The sequence below is a fragment of the Anolis carolinensis genome, chromosome 3 (assembly GCF_035594765.1).
Source record: "Anolis carolinensis isolate JA03-04 chromosome 3, rAnoCar3.1.pri, whole genome shotgun sequence".
Classification (NCBI taxonomy): domain Eukaryota; kingdom Metazoa; phylum Chordata; class Lepidosauria; order Squamata; family Dactyloidae; genus Anolis; species Anolis carolinensis.
In genome coordinates this window covers 254,034,157-254,051,586 of record NC_085843.1, presented here as the reverse complement: position 1 = coordinate 254,051,586, position 17,430 = coordinate 254,034,157, and the positions used below count along the sequence as shown (strand labels likewise).

The 17,430-nt window shown below is 38.1% G+C and overlaps 1 protein-coding gene across 3 annotated transcripts in view; it reads right to left on the bottom strand.

Moving 5' to 3' along the window:
• The window catches only part of u2surp (U2 snRNP associated SURP domain containing), a 43,002-nt gene that overhangs the window by 23,781 nt on the left and 1,791 nt on the right, over positions 1-17,430 (bottom strand). Inside the window, exons 2-11 of one of the 3 annotated variants that reach the window (XM_008106201.3) lie at positions 14,000-14,047; positions 12,068-12,166; positions 11,106-11,220; positions 10,303-10,442; positions 9,154-9,221; positions 3,889-3,983; positions 3,775-3,810; positions 3,605-3,687; positions 1,977-2,142; positions 122-333 (exon numbers count right to left, since the gene is read on the bottom strand). In XM_008106201.3, the coding sequence (XP_008104408.2) occupies positions 122-333; positions 1,977-2,142; positions 3,605-3,687; positions 3,775-3,810; positions 3,889-3,983; positions 9,154-9,221; positions 10,303-10,442; positions 11,106-11,220; positions 12,068-12,166; positions 14,000-14,047 (1,062 nt within the window). Of the gene's footprint in view, positions 1-121; positions 334-1,976; positions 2,143-3,604; positions 3,688-3,774; positions 3,811-3,888; positions 3,984-9,153; positions 9,222-10,302; positions 10,443-11,105; positions 11,221-12,067; positions 12,167-13,999; positions 14,048-17,430 lie in introns of those variants that run through there. The other 2 variants (XM_016992072.2, XM_062976640.1) reach the window with 2 other exon arrangements.

Here is a 17,430-nt window from a genome sequence, read left to right as displayed (position 1 = left end):
TAAGACAGGGAAGAATTTGGTTCATCTAAGAACTGGATAATGCAATACTATAAGACAGTTTTAAAGGCTACCATAGATTTAGCATTTATAGGATGAGGTATGGCCCTGAGCAACTTTTTACCTTCTCAAAATCCTCTTTGTTTTTGGGTGGTGGCAACATGGGTGCGTTGGGGTTCTTCAACCTCTCTCTGGGCTGAGCATTAAATGGCAGTCCGGAAGGAGGTGGTGGGAGAGTATGCTCCATCATCGAATGGGGAATGTATATAGGATGTGGAGGAATAGGGACAGCTTTTCCCCAGCCTAATTTCATTTCAAAAGACATGATCATCTTCCCTGCAAAATAAAAATTGCACTGGGTTAAAAGCAATGTATTTTAGAAAGTCTTTAGCTCTTGGGAAGTTTACTTCTGACACATACATCCACATCACAGAGAAACAATGTTGCCTTCTGGCAAAATGCAAATTCTCTCCCCAAATCCCATACTTCCAGATTCCATTAAGTGTATGCTTCTCCCACTTTAATGCAAAATTGAAAAAAAATGGCTAAACTCATACCATGTTCTTCCTACAATAATTAAAATACCCCAGGCCTAAAAGACCAATACACCACAATATTTAACAACATCTAAAAAGAAGGAATGTACGGTTTGCAATCTGGCAAGCTTTTGCATAACTAAAATGCTTACACTTCAATGATTGCATTGTTTTAAAAAATGACAATCATTGTCATTGTTCAAAGTGTAGGAAGACAATTGTGCTCCAAATTTTGCTGAAATATTCAACCATTTTTACCACTTATAAAATCTATAATACCATTTATAATCTATTACGAAGCCAAAGAAGAACAGATTTCAATTTTTTAAAAAACACCAAACCAAATATTATAAATATTAAAGCGTCTCTAAAGATGGCAATAGGTTTTTGAAAGAGAACACAGAAAATCATTTAAACATTCTTGCATCTATTGAAATTACCTTTTTTCCAAGACTTCTAATGCTTATCAAGCTTGCAATAAAAAGACATCCAGGAGGCATTCCAGTACCTCTCAAAATCTCACTGGTACATGTCATGACATAACTATAAATCTGAGGTGGGATGTGATGGCCCTCCACACAAGAAACTACAGCTCTCCACACTCCTCACAATTTGCTATGCTGGCTAGGACTCCAATTTAAGAACACTGGGAAGGCCACACATTTCCCACTGCTGCCCCATAATCATTCCTACCAATACAACATTAATAAGTACTTAGTAATTCCTTCATTTTGACAGAAAATTAAAATAGATTTTTAGATCGCTAGATGTAGCTTTTAAAAAGACATCTAATGGTCTAAATGCTGCTTGTTAGTCTCAACTAAAGTAGACCCACTGACTCAACTATTAAATGGCAAGTAAATACATAACTAAATCCTGTAGCATGAAGAGACTGTTTCAGAGGATTTAAATCAATCTGTTTCTGAAGCATCTCACATAACTGAATGGGTTTAGTGGATAACTGTAATTTTGGTTCAGTGAAGTCCTACCCTCTATCACACATGTGTCAAATGCAAGACCCACGAGCCAAATCCAGCTCACCCATTTTATTTGGCCCACAAGGTTTAAATACAAGAGTAACAAAGTTGCATGTATACAGTCTTACAATTACAAACAGCCCTTTGAAAGCAACTATAAGGCTGATGTGGCCCTCGGTGAAAATGAGTCTGACACCCCTGCTCTGTCACCTTGAATGCATTCCAAGGTGGACTTCCAGAATTCCTTTCATTAAGTTTGTATACACAAGAGGGGAAAAATGAGTTAGCCAATATATATTTATTCCATGAGGCCATGCCTGAGATTACCTAAAGTTCTCTCATATTAGCCTCACAGTTGGAAAACAGCCCAAGAACACAAACAGCTTCTCTGCTAAAAAAGGCATTGCTTTTCTCAATGCTCTTCCCAAGATGACAAGTGCTAAAGTTAACTGGAGTGACCTATTACCGTTTAAGTTCTTCAATGCACGTTCAGCATCTCTCCTGTTCATGAAGGCAACAAATCCACAATTCCTTTCCCTTGCCCTTTCTTCATCAGTTCTTGGCCACATAATTTTGACACTTGCTAGAGGTCCAAAGCGTCCAAATTCCTGACATAACATCTCTTCATTCATCTACAGGAAACAGAAAAATCAAAATGAGATATTTCTCGCAGTTGTACAACTATTTCCGATGGACTATGAATAAAACAGGAAAGCAACACATCACAGAGTTGGACAGGACTTCAACAACCATCCAGTCCTTTCCTTGCCAGTGCAGATATCCATCACTAAAATAGCTCTGACAGGTGACCAATTTAGTATTTGTTTAAAAACCTGCAACAATGAAGAATCTGTGATCTTCCAAAAGAATCTATTCCACGGTTAAATAACCTTTTACCACACTTATAATTTGAATCCCACTGTTTGGGTCTAACCCCTTGAAACAAAAAAAAAAGTTTGTTTAATTTTCCTCATCAAAGCACTTAAATTATTTAAAGAGAACTATCATATCACCACTCAACCTTCCCTTCTCCAGATTAAATATGAACAACTCCTAACTGTTTGAGTTTGATTTCTAGACCTTTTACCACCATGATCATCCTCATCAGGACACATTCCAACATGATAAGGAGTCTATACATGAGGAAGGAATACCTTAGAAATTCATATCTTAGACCTCTTCCACACATCTGAATAAAATTCCACATTATCTACTGTGAGCTGGGTTATATGGCAGTGTGGAGTCAGATAACACAGTTCAAAGCAGATATTGTGGGATTTTCTGCCTTGATATTCTGGAACAGTGGTTCCCAAACTTATTTGGTCTACCACCCCCTTTCCATAAAAAATATTACTCAGCACCCCCTGGAAAGGGGGGCATGGCTTAGAGGAGTGGGCGTGGTTCCTGCTCAAGAGAGCGGGGCTGTGCCTCTCCCCTAGTCCAATATGCAGGGCTGGGAGGGGGAGGGGAAGGGGGAGGTGGGAGGGGCCGCAAATGGGCGGAGTTATGAGCTCTGAGGCAGGGCAGAGCTTCTCTCCCTGTCCTGTGGCGCCTGCCAGGACACAGGGAGTGGGGCCTCTCCCCAAGTGCCTGATGGGGCTGAACCTCTATACCCCGCCCTCATGGTCTAACATGCGCCTCAGGGGAGGTTCTTGGGAAGAGGCCCCGCCCCTAGCCCCGCCCTTTAGTCCTAAAAGGCCTCTCAGGAGAGGTATAGAGGCTCAGCCCTGTCTTGGGCTCTTGGAAGGAGGCCCCGCCCCCTTCCCTAGCTCCGCCCTCTGCGTCCCAACAAGCGCCTCAGGAGAGGTATAGATTCTCAGACCGGTCTCGGGCTCTTGGGAAGAGGCCCGGCCCCTCACCTAGCCCCGCCCCCAATTGAACCTGTGGCCATCACCGCCCCCCTGGATCACTGCCGCACCTACCAGGGGGCGGTAGCGCCCATTTTTGGGAATCACTGTTCTGGCTGTGTGGAAGGACTCTCTGTATCATGGATTAGAACTAGCCATAAAACATACAAAGTAGACTGTAGCTACCGACACATTTAACTTGCAAGACATGCAGTGCTTTCTTTGTCTTCACATTTGTAAGTATTACCTGGGGATTAATGTTTCCAAGATACAAATTTGTTGTACTCGGATCTCCTACATCATGAGAACCTGGAGCATAGTCATCTAATACTAAAAACAGAGAAAACTAGATGTAATCCAAACAATACATTTTAAAATTATCCAAAACGTTAATTAAAAGTTATGAAACTATATTACCACCCGAAGATCTGTTTCTTCTTGAAGGTGCATCCACTAAGAAAGAGAAAGAATGTCTATTTAGTGCCAATGTTTTGCAGAATGAAAATTAACATACAAATAATGACAACTTACTGGAACGGCGCTGGCCATCTGAATCTGATTGAGGAGGCTCAAAGCGACTTAATCTCCCTTTTGTTTTATGCCTTTCATCACGCTCTTCTTGAATTCTATAGAATAAATTTCATAAAAGTGGTAACTGGCTGCAATTCTCATATCTCCAATTAAAATGTTTTGTCTTTTAAAAAGCCAACAACATACACACTAATATTAAACAAACATGCTTTAATAACAAAACAATCTTAAAATGGAATGTTAGATACAATAATCTCACCAATTTTCATTTTGCCAGTTAGAAATTTAGTTCCAGAGTGGAAACCACTTCAAACATTAGCATTGTTCAGAAGGTAGGGATTATGTTACCTAATTTCTTTTACTATGTAATCTCTTCAAAAGTGATCCAAATTGTAGCAGAAAACATGTGTTTAACAAGTCTTGAGCAGTGACTAGATAGATGTAGTACAATGATTGTCTAGAGGGCATGTAAATCTGAAAAGCCATCTGTTTTGAAGACGCTAGTATTAAATGCTTTTTCATGCCAAACAAGAAAGCATTGGCAATAAATACTCATGTTTGGCTTTCCTGTTAGACGTGAGTCAAATCCAATATGAGGTGTACAAAAATTGCATAGAATTCTAAATTAAATTATCTGAGTCCCAACTTGGATGAAGCTTTAAGTGTGCTTACTCTGAAAGGGCTTGTCACTGCCATAGTTGGTGCTTTACATAACCCAGCTATGGGGAATTCTGTAGTGTGGTTAGAGAACGGCTGCCCTGGTAGAATGTGCTAATATATGTAGAAGTGTGGCTTACTATCATTCTAGTTTGTATCAGGTATGGAAAGGTGGTATATTCAAGACAAAAAGGCAGGGAAAGCAAGCCAGTTGAAATAAAAGATGGGTCTGTTCTTCTGAAGGCCACTCTGTCTAAATGCAAAACAGACTGGAGTTTTGTATTTCCCAAGGTAGTGACCTTCTGACACTCTTTTTGCAGTTGTAACAGCTATGACCATACCAAACCACAGGGATCTCTTGCAGTGTAACCAAGACCTTAATGGTCTGAAGCCTATCTGCATAATACATATGAGATAATGGAAATTTGACAGTACAAGCATATTAAGCTTGAGACAAGGATTATGTCCTGCTTTAAACAGGTCCAGCCACTTTCACATACAGGCAGTCCCCAAGGTACAAACATCCAACTTACAAATAACTCCTAGTTAAGAAGAGGACTGAGACAAGAGTTAGTAAGAGAAATCTACCCCTCGGAAGGAACATTCACTCCTAGAAGAGTTATCATGGGGAAAAGAGGTCTCAATTGAAGCTTTATCTCTAATCCTTGTTTCCACAACAAGCCATTTTTTTAATCCAATCATCACAGAACCTATCTTGTTTGTACCTTGGGAAGCTGCCTGTACTGTGTTTCTGCAATCTACTTTTTTCTGCTCTGTTATATGAAAACTTTCTGAGAAATGTATTGGACCTGTCTGTGAATTGCTTTCTTGATCTCAATCATGAAGCAACAAATTATTCCATATATGCCATCTTCAAGAATGGTTCTAGTTCCAGGCAGCCAAGCAAAGGCATGCATGATCTGGGGAAAGCCTTGGGTTTGCTAAGAGCAGGTCATTAATTGATCGCTAGGAACCAGAGGATCATAACATGAAGTAGAGAATCTGAAAGTAACAAGAGCTATGGCCATACGGTGGTAAAATGGTGACGGCCCTGGAGATCAGCAGCATCAGAAAATAACCATGCAACAAACTTTATGTGCATGGAATCTACTGGGTTTCTTTTTTAGTTTCCAGAGAAAAATGTTTTGGTTGTGTAGCTGGAGACTAATCAAGTCCACTGTGGGGAACTCTCACTGTTTCTAAAGTAATTTAAAGTGTTACATTCAATGTATTCTATCTGTTGCTCCTTACATCAATCATAACACATCAGCTCTGGACAGCTCCAAAAGGGTACAAGAAATGAATGCTGCTACACCAGTTCTTAGACATCAAGTAGCCTAGGACAGCGCATCTTATGCTATCTGATGTGGGAGGTTAGCACTGTATTTGCGCCCATTGGCTACAATTGTTTGTCTTTCCTAGAAGCTCTCCAGGCCACAGGAATCAGCACTGATCCACAAACTACCAGTTCCAGTAGCACAGTACAACTACCCTTTCATGCAATCTACTGGATGGAACAAGGAATCTTTGCAATTTCTCTCTGAAACCATGGCATGGCTTTCTCATGAACCTGAGAATATGAGAAGCAAGATAAGCCATGATCTCCCAGTGTGGAGATAAGTGGATTAAATCATTGTGATCTATTTGATCAGCAACAGCTGGGACACTGCAGGGTAGCAAAAAAGGGAAAATCTTTTTTGAGGATAACAGACAAGAAAAACTGATAAAAGGGGAGTATGTCACAGAACAAACAGGTTTGTAGGAGAGAAAAGTGGTTGTATTTATTTATTTATTTATTTTTCAAGCTTATGTGCCACCACTCCCCTAGGGCTCGGAGCGGCTTACAAGAACCGGCTAAAATCAACAATTTTAAAAATATCTTAAAAACATCTTTAAAAAACATCTTAAAAACATCCTAAAAGCACCTTTTAAAACATCAACAACAGAACTCAAAAGCCTGTCGAAACAGATGTGTCTTACATGCCCTGCGGAAGGCCGACAAGTCCCGCAAGGCACAAACTTCAGGTGGCAATGTGTTCCAGAGAGATGGCGCCACTCCTGAAAAGGCTCTGCGTCTAGTTGTTGTTAGATGCAAGGTCTTAAAACTGGGGACTTCCAATAGGTCTTGGTCCTCAGAACGGAGGGATCTCTGGGGTTCGTAGGGAGTGAGGCGGTCCCTCAGGTACATCGGCCCTAGACCATGTAAGGCCTTGAAGGTAAGCACCACCACTTTGAAAGTGATCCGGTGACCACTTGTGCTAAGCTGAGCAGAAAAAACAACTGTTGGGCAGGGGGTAGAATAGGATGTAAATACAGACCAAAAATCCTATCAGCCAGCCTATTATGCTGGAATGGGTGCTGGATGCAATAGAAGGGTAATACAAAAAAGTGGAACAGCACAAAATACCATATTTTCTAAAAACAAAGGTATTCACTCCCAAGCAACCTCTCTCTATAGTGTTTTTATTTCCAAATGGGAAATCAAAAGCAAGGGCATGCTGGGAAGGCTATCTTGGAAAATCAGTAAGGTTTCCTAGGAACTTTTGAGGACCCACCTAGAAGCTATGCATTGCAAAAAAAGATGGCAGGGGATATAATAGTTTCCTCTTCAAGCAGCTTTCTTTACCTTCCTCTGCTTTACTGCTGAACAACTCTGAAAACCATTATCCCAGGATCACACAAATCCTGTCTGCTGGGAGACAGGAAGCAATACTGCTGCTTCCAAGTCCAAAGAATGCTTATGTACTCTTTTACTGTATATCTTTCTCCCAGTGCAAGATGCAAATGGGGAGTTAGAATATAGATTAAGTAAAATACAGTTGAAATAAAACACATTTAGGTAATAATTAAGTTATTGTTTTAAAAACAGCATGAAATTTACAAAAGCACTTCAAACAAAAACAAGCACAACATCTTTCTTTGATCAAAAAGTATTTATGCATCAATTAAGGCCAAAATTCTGTCTAAATAAGAATAATTAAGGCATTTGCATGTCAGCAGGAGAGCAAACAGGGTTTCTCCCACAAAGATTTCACAGCCTGAGAGTAACCATCACTCACATTCACTGTCCCTCTAAAGATAGCAGAACAGAAAGAAAAGAATTCCTTGAATAATTCAAAATCTGAGGCAGATTCTTATGGATAGGTATTATCTTGCAGATAACCAGGACCATAGTAATTATAAGGCTTTATAGGCCATGATCACTACTTTGAATTGCATCTAGAAATAGTCTTATAACCAGTTACCAGCCTTGATCAACATTCTGGCTTCCACATTTTTGACATGGTGAATTTCCAAATGTTTCCAAAAGCAGTCCCGGACAGAGTGTATTGACACCAACTGAGGTTTGGTTCTAGGATCCCTTGTGTATACCAAAATCCTTGGGTGTTCTATTATATGCCATGGTAATAAAATGGTATCCTTTCTATCAAATGGCAAAATCAAGGTTTGCTTTCAAGAATTTTGTTTTAAAAAAATTCAAGCTGAGTATAGTTGAATTTGTGGATACAGAATCCATGGATATGTAGAGCCAGCTGTAATTAAAGCATCTCTCGTCATGGCCAGGTGAAATATCACTAGGAACTGGATCACCTGATACATTAGTTTTAACTGTGCCTATATACTCCTAGCAAACACCAAAACCTGGGAATCCAAGTTCAGGTTTGAGTCCAAGGTCCCTTCCACACAGCTGAAAAAAATCCCACGTTATCTTTCAACTAGAATATATGGCAGTGTGGACTCAGATAACCCAGTTCAAATCCAATATTGTGGGATTTTTTGCCTTGATCGGTAAAGGTAAAGGTAAATGTTTTCCCCTGACGTTAAGTCCAGTCGTGACTGACTCTGGGGGTTGGTGCTCATATCCATTTCTAAGCCGAAGAGCCGGCGTTGTCCGTAGACACCTCCAAGGTCATGTGGCCGGCATGACTGCATGGAGCGACGTTACCTTCCCGCCAGAGCGGTACCTATTGATCTACTCACATTTGCATGTTTTCAAACTGCTAGGTTGGCAGGAGCTGGGGCTAACAGCGGGCTCTCATTCCGCCCCCAGGATTTGAACCTGGCACCTTTTGGTCCGCAAGTTCAGCAGCTCAGCGCTTTAACGCACTGTGCCTCCAGGGGCTCTTCTGCCTTGATATTCTGGGTTATATGGCTGTGTGGAAGGGCCCCAAGAATATCTCCAAGCTGCATACCCAAGACTACAAGGGGAATACATATAACCCCACCCAACACAGGCTGAATCCTTATTCACCAGTAGCACATCTAACCTGTCTTTATTAAGCTTCAATTTGTTCATCCTCATCCAGACTGTTTGTGAAACCAGACTCTAGTTTAATACCAAAACTGCTTTCTTGAAGTCAGACAGAAACAAAGAGAGTGCTAAGTATCATTAACACTGAACTTCAAAACTCCAGATGATGTGTCCCAGAGTGTACATGTATAAGTAATACACTAAACACAACAGGATTCAAATGATATCTTTCATTTCACTGAAATTATCAACTTTCAACACTCTACAAATAATATATAATTGAGACTGTTTGTTTTCCAAAATTATTTTGTTTATTCCTATACATTCTATCAACCTACATGGAGTAAAGTACTTACTGTTTTAATTCCTCTTTAAAAAGCTCCAGATTGCTTTTCTTCTTTTCTTTTTCCCCCTTCTTCAAAGGCTATAAACAAGATGAATAATATGTTGCTATGGCAATTTTATAATACAATTCTGACAGCAAGTTAATTTATCAAATTATCTACGGTTTTCTTAATGTTATTATAGAAAACAAATGTGGCATGAAAATGTAAACAGATAAGAACATGACAGCTCTGTCATAAATAGCTATGCAAGAAGCTTCATGTCATGGAATTACATAAGAAGCTCCATGTCACAGACATAGAGCACAGAATAATTTCAGGTGGAGACAAAACAACATTTCTATCAGTTACTTGTGCCTCAACTTCATTCAACTTAGTGTACCCTATTTTCCCTCCAAAAAGAAAAAAAGAAATCCTAGGATAATCCCAGAACCTAGCTTCATCTATTAGCTATAAAAAGCTGACTTCCTTTACTTTTCAACCAGGGATGGAGAATGCATAACTCTACAAATGCTGGAGTGTAAACTCCCAAACCCATCACCACAAATATATGTTGGCAAGACTGCTGGAGGTTACAGGACAACAATTTCCACCCATGGGCCACATGTACCCCATCCCTAATTATTTCAAATGTGTGAAAAAATAGTCAGCTCTCTAATGAAGATTATAATTTACAAACAATGATTTTAAGCAAACTCAAAATATTTTTCCCAGAAATATTCCTTAAAGTCCACCAAAATAGGTGTAAAGAAAGAGAAATACTAAGACAAGCCATATGGAAGATCAAGTTATGATTTGCAATTTTACATAAATTACGTTTTGAGGTTCCAATAAGGTTCTGGCCATACAATGGTTACCTGAATGGTGTACAAATGAACACATTACATTACCTCCCTTCCTGTCCCAACATGCCATAGAATTCCACTGGATGACCTACATGCTCTCCAGGAATTTGCTAAGTCCTCCAACACAACTCGATAATGACATTCATGGAAAGCATACCATAGAATCTTCTAGAGAATCTAGAAAATGCCTAGAGAAACCATTTTCCCTTGGTTGGGTAAGTGAAATGACAAATATATGTTCCATAGTTACAGGGAAAAAGAAACCAATACACTTTAAAAAGAGATCAATAGATTTTTTTAAAAAAACTACACTTACTGGCTTTTTGGTTTCTATCACTAGAAGGGATGGAGGCCTCTCATTAGAGGATGATGACTCTTTTGGTTGACTTTTTTGATCAGCAAAGCGTGATGAAAGTTTGTAGATTTTTCCTCGTTTTTCATCTGTGTCATGGTCTCCTGAAATACAGGGCAGTGGTTAACAGAACATACCAACAAGGAACCAAATGACTCCTTTAAATACACTAATGGTTGGATTTTACTCAGTGCACAGCTGTTAATTAATATCAAGATATTTTTAACTATAACTCTGCAATCTTTCATTGTGAGCAATGTTAGCCAGGGTCAGTGTAAGCATAGATCATAAACAAACATCATAAAGGCCTTTTCCCCTTCTTCCTCTCATTATGCCGGTAGACACTTCAATTCTTTTTCTCAAAATGGCAGAAAAAGTCTAATCTGAAACCTAGCAGCATAGAATCACAGAATAATACAGTTGGAAGAGATCACAAGGGCCATCCAGTTTCCCTTCCTGCTACACATAATCAAAGCAATCCTGAAAGATGGCCATCCAGCCTCTACTGAAAAACGTCCAGAGAAGGAGACTCCACCATACTCTGAGTCAACACAATCCACCATTGAATATCTCTTAAAGAGCATAACAGTCAATTAAAAATAGACCTAAAACATATATTCATGAATACATGGAAAACAGAGTAAAATCACCTTCCTATCTTTTGAACTAGAGCACCAGTAAGAAAACCGAAGATTCAAAAATGATATACTTAGGAATCATTTAAAGAAGAAATCATTTATCCTCTAAAATGTAGTGGCTAAGCTTACCTTTGGATGCATTAACAATGCCTCCTCTGACAAACGTCTTCACCTTACTGCCATCACTTCCTTCAAATGCTGCAAGGAATTCTTCATAAATTTCTGCAGCAGCCTTTTCATCCTCCTATACATCACAATGTTAAGCAAATTACGAGTATAAATTATCTATTTTCACATTCATTATATTAATTTTGTTGTATTTGTACCTTTCTGAAGTATAATTAAAGATAGCTCTACATTTTAGGATATTAAACATTTATTTTTAAACATTGCTTCATAAGTGCTTGGGTTCTAAGTTGGTCTTCTCTTTACATAAAGTGAAAGGCAATTCTCATTCATGTCTTTCACCAAATGCAGCCCTATCATAACATATACCTCACCACTCAGGAGCAGGAGACTATAGAGCAGTGGTTTTCAGCCTGTGGGTCACCGGGTGTTTTGGCCTACAACTCTCAGAAATACCAGCCAGTTTATCAGTTACTAGGATTTCTGGGAGTTTAAGACCAAAACATCTGCAGACCCACAGGTTGAGAACCACTGTTATAAAGAGAAAGCAATGGTGGAAACACAATTGTTAGGTTCATGATAAAGAAAAAAGGATCCAAGTTAAACTGAGGAATTCTAAAGATCAAAATAAACTTACCCAAGTTACTATCCTTAAATGCGTATAACTGAATGTACTCACAACTCAGAAACTTTACACCAAAACAACTGACCCAAAATTTGGGTCAATTTATACATGGGTCAATGTGATGCTTCCAATGTGATGCAATGTGAAGTTAATGTGGAGTCACCAGAAGATCAAGAACCCTTCTTTTTTGTATCCTTCTTGCATGGACACTCCACACCAATAAGAAATCCTCTTCAGTTTTTTGTGAACGAATTTATAATACCATTTTACTGTCAAAGGTCTAGTACAAACAATAAATAAAATATATCCAGCTGATTAAATGGGTTTCCAACAACATTACCTTTTTCTTCAACTCCTCCTGCTCCTTTTTGCTTAAAGTCCTCTTGGCAGCACTCATCTTGCCAATACTGAATGCTTTAAGTTTGTTTTCTAAAAGCGGCTACAAGACAAAAAAAAATCAACAGTTTGTAAAAATGTAATATGAAAGCACCCAAACAATAGTCACAGAAACCTTCAATCATACAATCTTTTAAGTGAAAGAATCTGTACAGGTCTGCTTACATTAACTATTACAAAGACCCCATCTTTCTTTAAACAACAATAAGCTCTCTTGGACATTGTATCGTAAGAACTACAGTATTTGGAATGCTGTTGAAAATTATTTCACCAGAAGAGGTCACCAAGAATGTTTCATCCAATATGAATTCTTCAGAAAGTTAAGATCTTTAAGAAAGCTCTGATCCAAACAAGTGTCCATAAAGCAAAAACAAGAACATGTTTTGTTTATTATAAGATCTGTTATAGAGCATCTTCCCCATGTAAGATCCATTTAATCAATTTTTGAAGCAAATTAAAATTGCTTTTGGTCAAGCATTTGAGATTATGCAAATATGCTTTAAAGGATACTTTATTGTCAGTGTAGCTGTCATTTGTTTTATCTTTTATATTTAAAATTTGCTAATAGCTGCAAATGTACTTTCAGCCATCTTTATTCTCTTTGAAAATAAGTATGTAGAGTTAGTGCAGCGATCTGAGCACCTGACTATGACTCTGAAGGCCAGAATTCATTTCCCTCAGCCCTGGAAACCCACTGAGTGACCTTGGTCAAATCACACTTGCTCAGTCTCAGAAGGCAAAGACAACTTGCCTCTGAACAAATCCTGTCAAGAAAACACTGTGACAGATTCACCTTACGTTCATTATTTGTCACAAATCACAAGAAACAATGTCAGATTACAGTGCCAATAAAGCAGCCACATATTAATGCTGGTTTCAATTAATCACATTCTGCAATTTTAATTACAAACTGGAGGCAGAAAAGGAATAGATTCCATAGTTTATCCTATGAAAATAGTTTCACCAATTGGTCTGATACTTGGCAATGCAAGAAAATGAGAATGATTCATGCCACCAGACTTGGAACAGCTCGAAAACAGTTTATTTAAAGGAGTATAAAGTTTGATTATTTTCAGAAATTTGACGGGCATTGTACATTTCTTCCTGTCACAATCTTTGCTAGATTTTGATTTGCCAGCTGATTTCTCCTTCAGCAATGTTACAGAAGGAGAATATTTATTAGTAAGCCGCCCCGCGGGGAGATGGTGGCGGGGTATATTATTATTATTATTATTATTATTATTATTATTATTATTATTATTATTATTATTATTATGTGATGTGTCCTAAGAGTGGCATATGGGATTTATGTCTCATGGGAAGCTGTATTTTGGCTCCTGACCCACACAAAGGTAGGCAGGACAGACAGAATGTCACAAGTCAAGAGGAAACATGAAAGCACATATAAATACACACACGTATATAAATGAAGTCAGGGTTCACATTTGTTCTACTGCTATGACACAGAAGAATGTGCTACACAACTGTCTCTTTGCATAATACTGTATATATTCTTATAGCTTCTAAGAAAATTATGTGTTTTGTGCTTTTAAGGCTTATGAACAAAGCAAACTTATGTCAATGAACAGCAGCTTTAAAATCTGTTACCAAAAACCCTGAAATATTTAATCAAGAAAAAAAACTCTCAATTATGGAACAGGCTGTATCACAGAACACTGAAGTTAACCAACATGCGTAAAATATGGCAAAATGCTACATAGGAAAAGATGAACCAACGTAACATTAATGTATATCTATAGATTTACAACTCAATTCCTCTGTGCAATACAACTCGTAAACAATTATCAATGTCAAATGGTCACAGGAAATGAGTTTCTTTTACTTAAGATTTTTATACATTCATTCTGAAACTTACATGAGGTTCTGGAGATGAAGTGGAACGGGTAGTGTCTGGAGGCCTGGCCTAAAAATAAATGGAAATACAAGAATTCGAATTCAGAAAATATTTACAGATTGTCAACATTTTATATACACAAAGATACAGATTTAATGTGGACTATTTCCCCTATTAACACAAAACACAAATGTTTAAGATTCCAGGAGTACAGTAGAGTCTCACTTATCCAAGCTAAACGGGCCAGCAAAAGCTTGGATAAGTGAATATCTTGGATAATAAGGAGGGATTAAGGAAAAGCCTATTAAACATCAAATTAGGTTATGATTTTACAAATTAAGCACCGAAACATCATGTTATACAACAAATTTGACAGAAAAAGTAGTTCAATACACAATAATGTTATGTTGTAATTACTGTATTTACGAATTTAGCACCAAAATATCATGATATATTGAAAACATTGACTACAAAAATGGCTTGGATAATCCAGAGGCTTGGATAAGCGAGGCTTGGATAAGTGAGACTCTACTGTATTTGGAGAATCAAAGTCATCATTCCATTAAGACTCCTAAATTACTAAAAAAAATCCCATTGGGTAACAAGGACAGCAGAGTTTAAATCAAGGATCCATCTTTTCCTATAAATTAGAAACAGAAGTTTGCTAGCTGACTTAATAATTTTAGCCACCATCACCAAATTTGCAAACAAAAAACATACAGCTCAAATAAACTCAAAGATCTTTCAATGACTACAATTTTGTAATAGCCAAAAATAGTTAGTAATTAACTAGAAAAAATCTGTATTATAAAACAAAAACATGTTGGAGACAAATGCTGCTGTTAACCCTAAATACTCATTTGTTTTGATGTAATTTTCAATATACAGAGAGTTGCCAAGTTACAAACAAGATAGGTTCTGTAGGTTTGTTTTTAAGTTGCATTTTTTTTTATAAGTCGGAACAGGTACATTTTTATGTGTACGTAGCTTCAGAGATAGATAGCTAAAGATTTGGATAGCATGGGAAAGGGTTAACACCGCTGTGGTGTCTGTTTTTCTGTCTGTGCCCCTGTTCCAAAGATTTCACCTCACTTTGTCCGTATAATAATTGGATTTTGAAACATTTGGCTTGTTGTGGAAACAAGTATTGGTGATAAAGCTTTGGCAGAGACACCTTTTCCACATGATAACTCATTCTGGAGTGGATTTCCCTTCGTAGGGGTAGATTTCTCTCACTTCCTGTTGCCTCACCCCCATTCTTAACTATGAGTCGTTTGGAAGTTGGATGTTTGTGACTATAAATGTACTATCACTCATGAAAGGCACATTTTCTTTTGCCTTATGATGTATAAGTACTTAGGGATCACAGAACATGATGCAATTGGACAATCAATGAATTCACTTGGCAGTATACAGAACATGGCAGCAAGTGCGGAGTGGGCAGATCAAAAGACAACCTGGCACTACCTGGAAGAATCCTCCACCTTATGTGACTGTGGAGCAGAACAAACAACTCCTCATATATATGCTTGCCCACAATGCCCTGCCTCATGAACGGAGGAGGAGTTGTTTAAAGCTACGGACAATGCAATTGCTGTTGCCCACTTTTGGTCTAAAACTATTTAGCTGTTTGTGATTCCTTTATTTTATCGCTTTTAAACGTATTTATTATGCAATGCTTTTGACATGAAATAAATAAATAAAGTGATACTTGAATTGTTAATTATATACTATCTCTGGGACTTTAGCATCCAGTTTACAAGTACTAATGATCAATGTCAAGAATAGTTAAAAAATCACTACACTTCCTCACAAATTTATGATTTGCATTAATATGAACTATAATCAAACAAATGATCATTGTTGTACTCTAGCTCCCATCAGTTTAAAACAGCACCATGACTAATCATTACAGATTACATGACTTGTTAAATATGTTCAGGCAACTCAAAAGTTACCCACGTAAAATTTGAAATATCCTTATCTTATGTGTGTCATCATGTATTTGGCAAAAGTGATATTCCACAATGACCATCAGATGGCTCCTTGAGTTGCCAAATCCATCAGTTTAATGACATCTGGTATTAACAAAAGCTCACTATCATTCTCAAAGAGATTTTTGTACATTTCATATAGATATGACACATCATTCAATGAATCAAGTACTGAAATACCTTTTTACTTTTTCCTAAAATTCTCATTTGCAACTTTCATATAGGAACGGTAAGTTTCTATTTAAATATGCAAAGCAGACACAGGTCCCTTCCACACTGCCCCTATATCCCAGGATCTGATCCCAGATTATCTGGCAGTGAAGAATCATATAATCCAGTTTAAAGCAGGTAATCTGGGATCAGATCCTGGAGTATAGCGCAATGTAGAAGGGGCCACAGATTCTGAAATGCTGTACTGTTTATTACTGTCCAGGTCTTTTAAGTTAAAATCTGGATTTTACTCTCTCTAGAAGCCTCCAGTGGCACAGCGGATTAAACCACTAAGTTGCTGAACTTACTGACTGAAAGGTTGGAAGTTTGAATCCAGGGAACAGCGTGAGTTCCCACTGTTAGCCTCAGCTTCCGCCAACATAGTTCAAAAACATGCAAATATGCGTAGATCAATAGGTACTGCCCTGGAAGGAAGATAATAGCGATCCATGCAGCCATGCTGGCCACATGACCTTAGCGGTGTCTACGGACAACGTCAGCTATTCAGTTTAGAAATGGAGATGAGCACCAACCCCCCTGAGTCAGACACGACTAGACTTAATGCCAGGGAAAACCTTTACCTTAGAAGAAGCTAAAAGGCAGCATTAAGATCACCACTGAAATTCATAATTTCCCTCTTTAACTTGGCTAATAACATTAATTCCATTCAATTATGTACTGCATGTCAAAGAGAGAGAGTATCTTACTGAAGTATTTTTATTCATCCTGTCTATGGTTGCATTGCCCCAGCAAAAAGCATTCATCCAAGTTGAAGAACCCTATTTCACCAAAATCCGGTCTCATCTAAGCCTCCAAACGAAGTGCAACAAGAATGGATATGACACAGAGTGTTTCAATGCGGGTTGCAAGACTCACATCCTTTGACCTGCATAATCACCTTTTATTCTGATGAAAAACCACTATGGGACACAGTCTCTAATATTTCAGGGAAATGTGTAGGAATCCAATTCAGCTTTACATCAAGACAGAATGTACTAATCTCATTTTCTTTTCTTGGTTTATTAAGCCACAACTAAGAATCACATCCATACACCCTTCCTTCTCTAGTCTGTATAATCAACTGACTTAGTTATGGTCAGAATAAACATTTTTTCAATTATGTTCAACATGTAAAAATGCAGCTTAATGGAAGTTTATCTAGAATCTAAAGCAAGGATCAAAACAGAGTTCCAACAGTATTTTATCTGCAAATTACTCTGTGATAGTAAACAAAAGCTTCTGTATGAT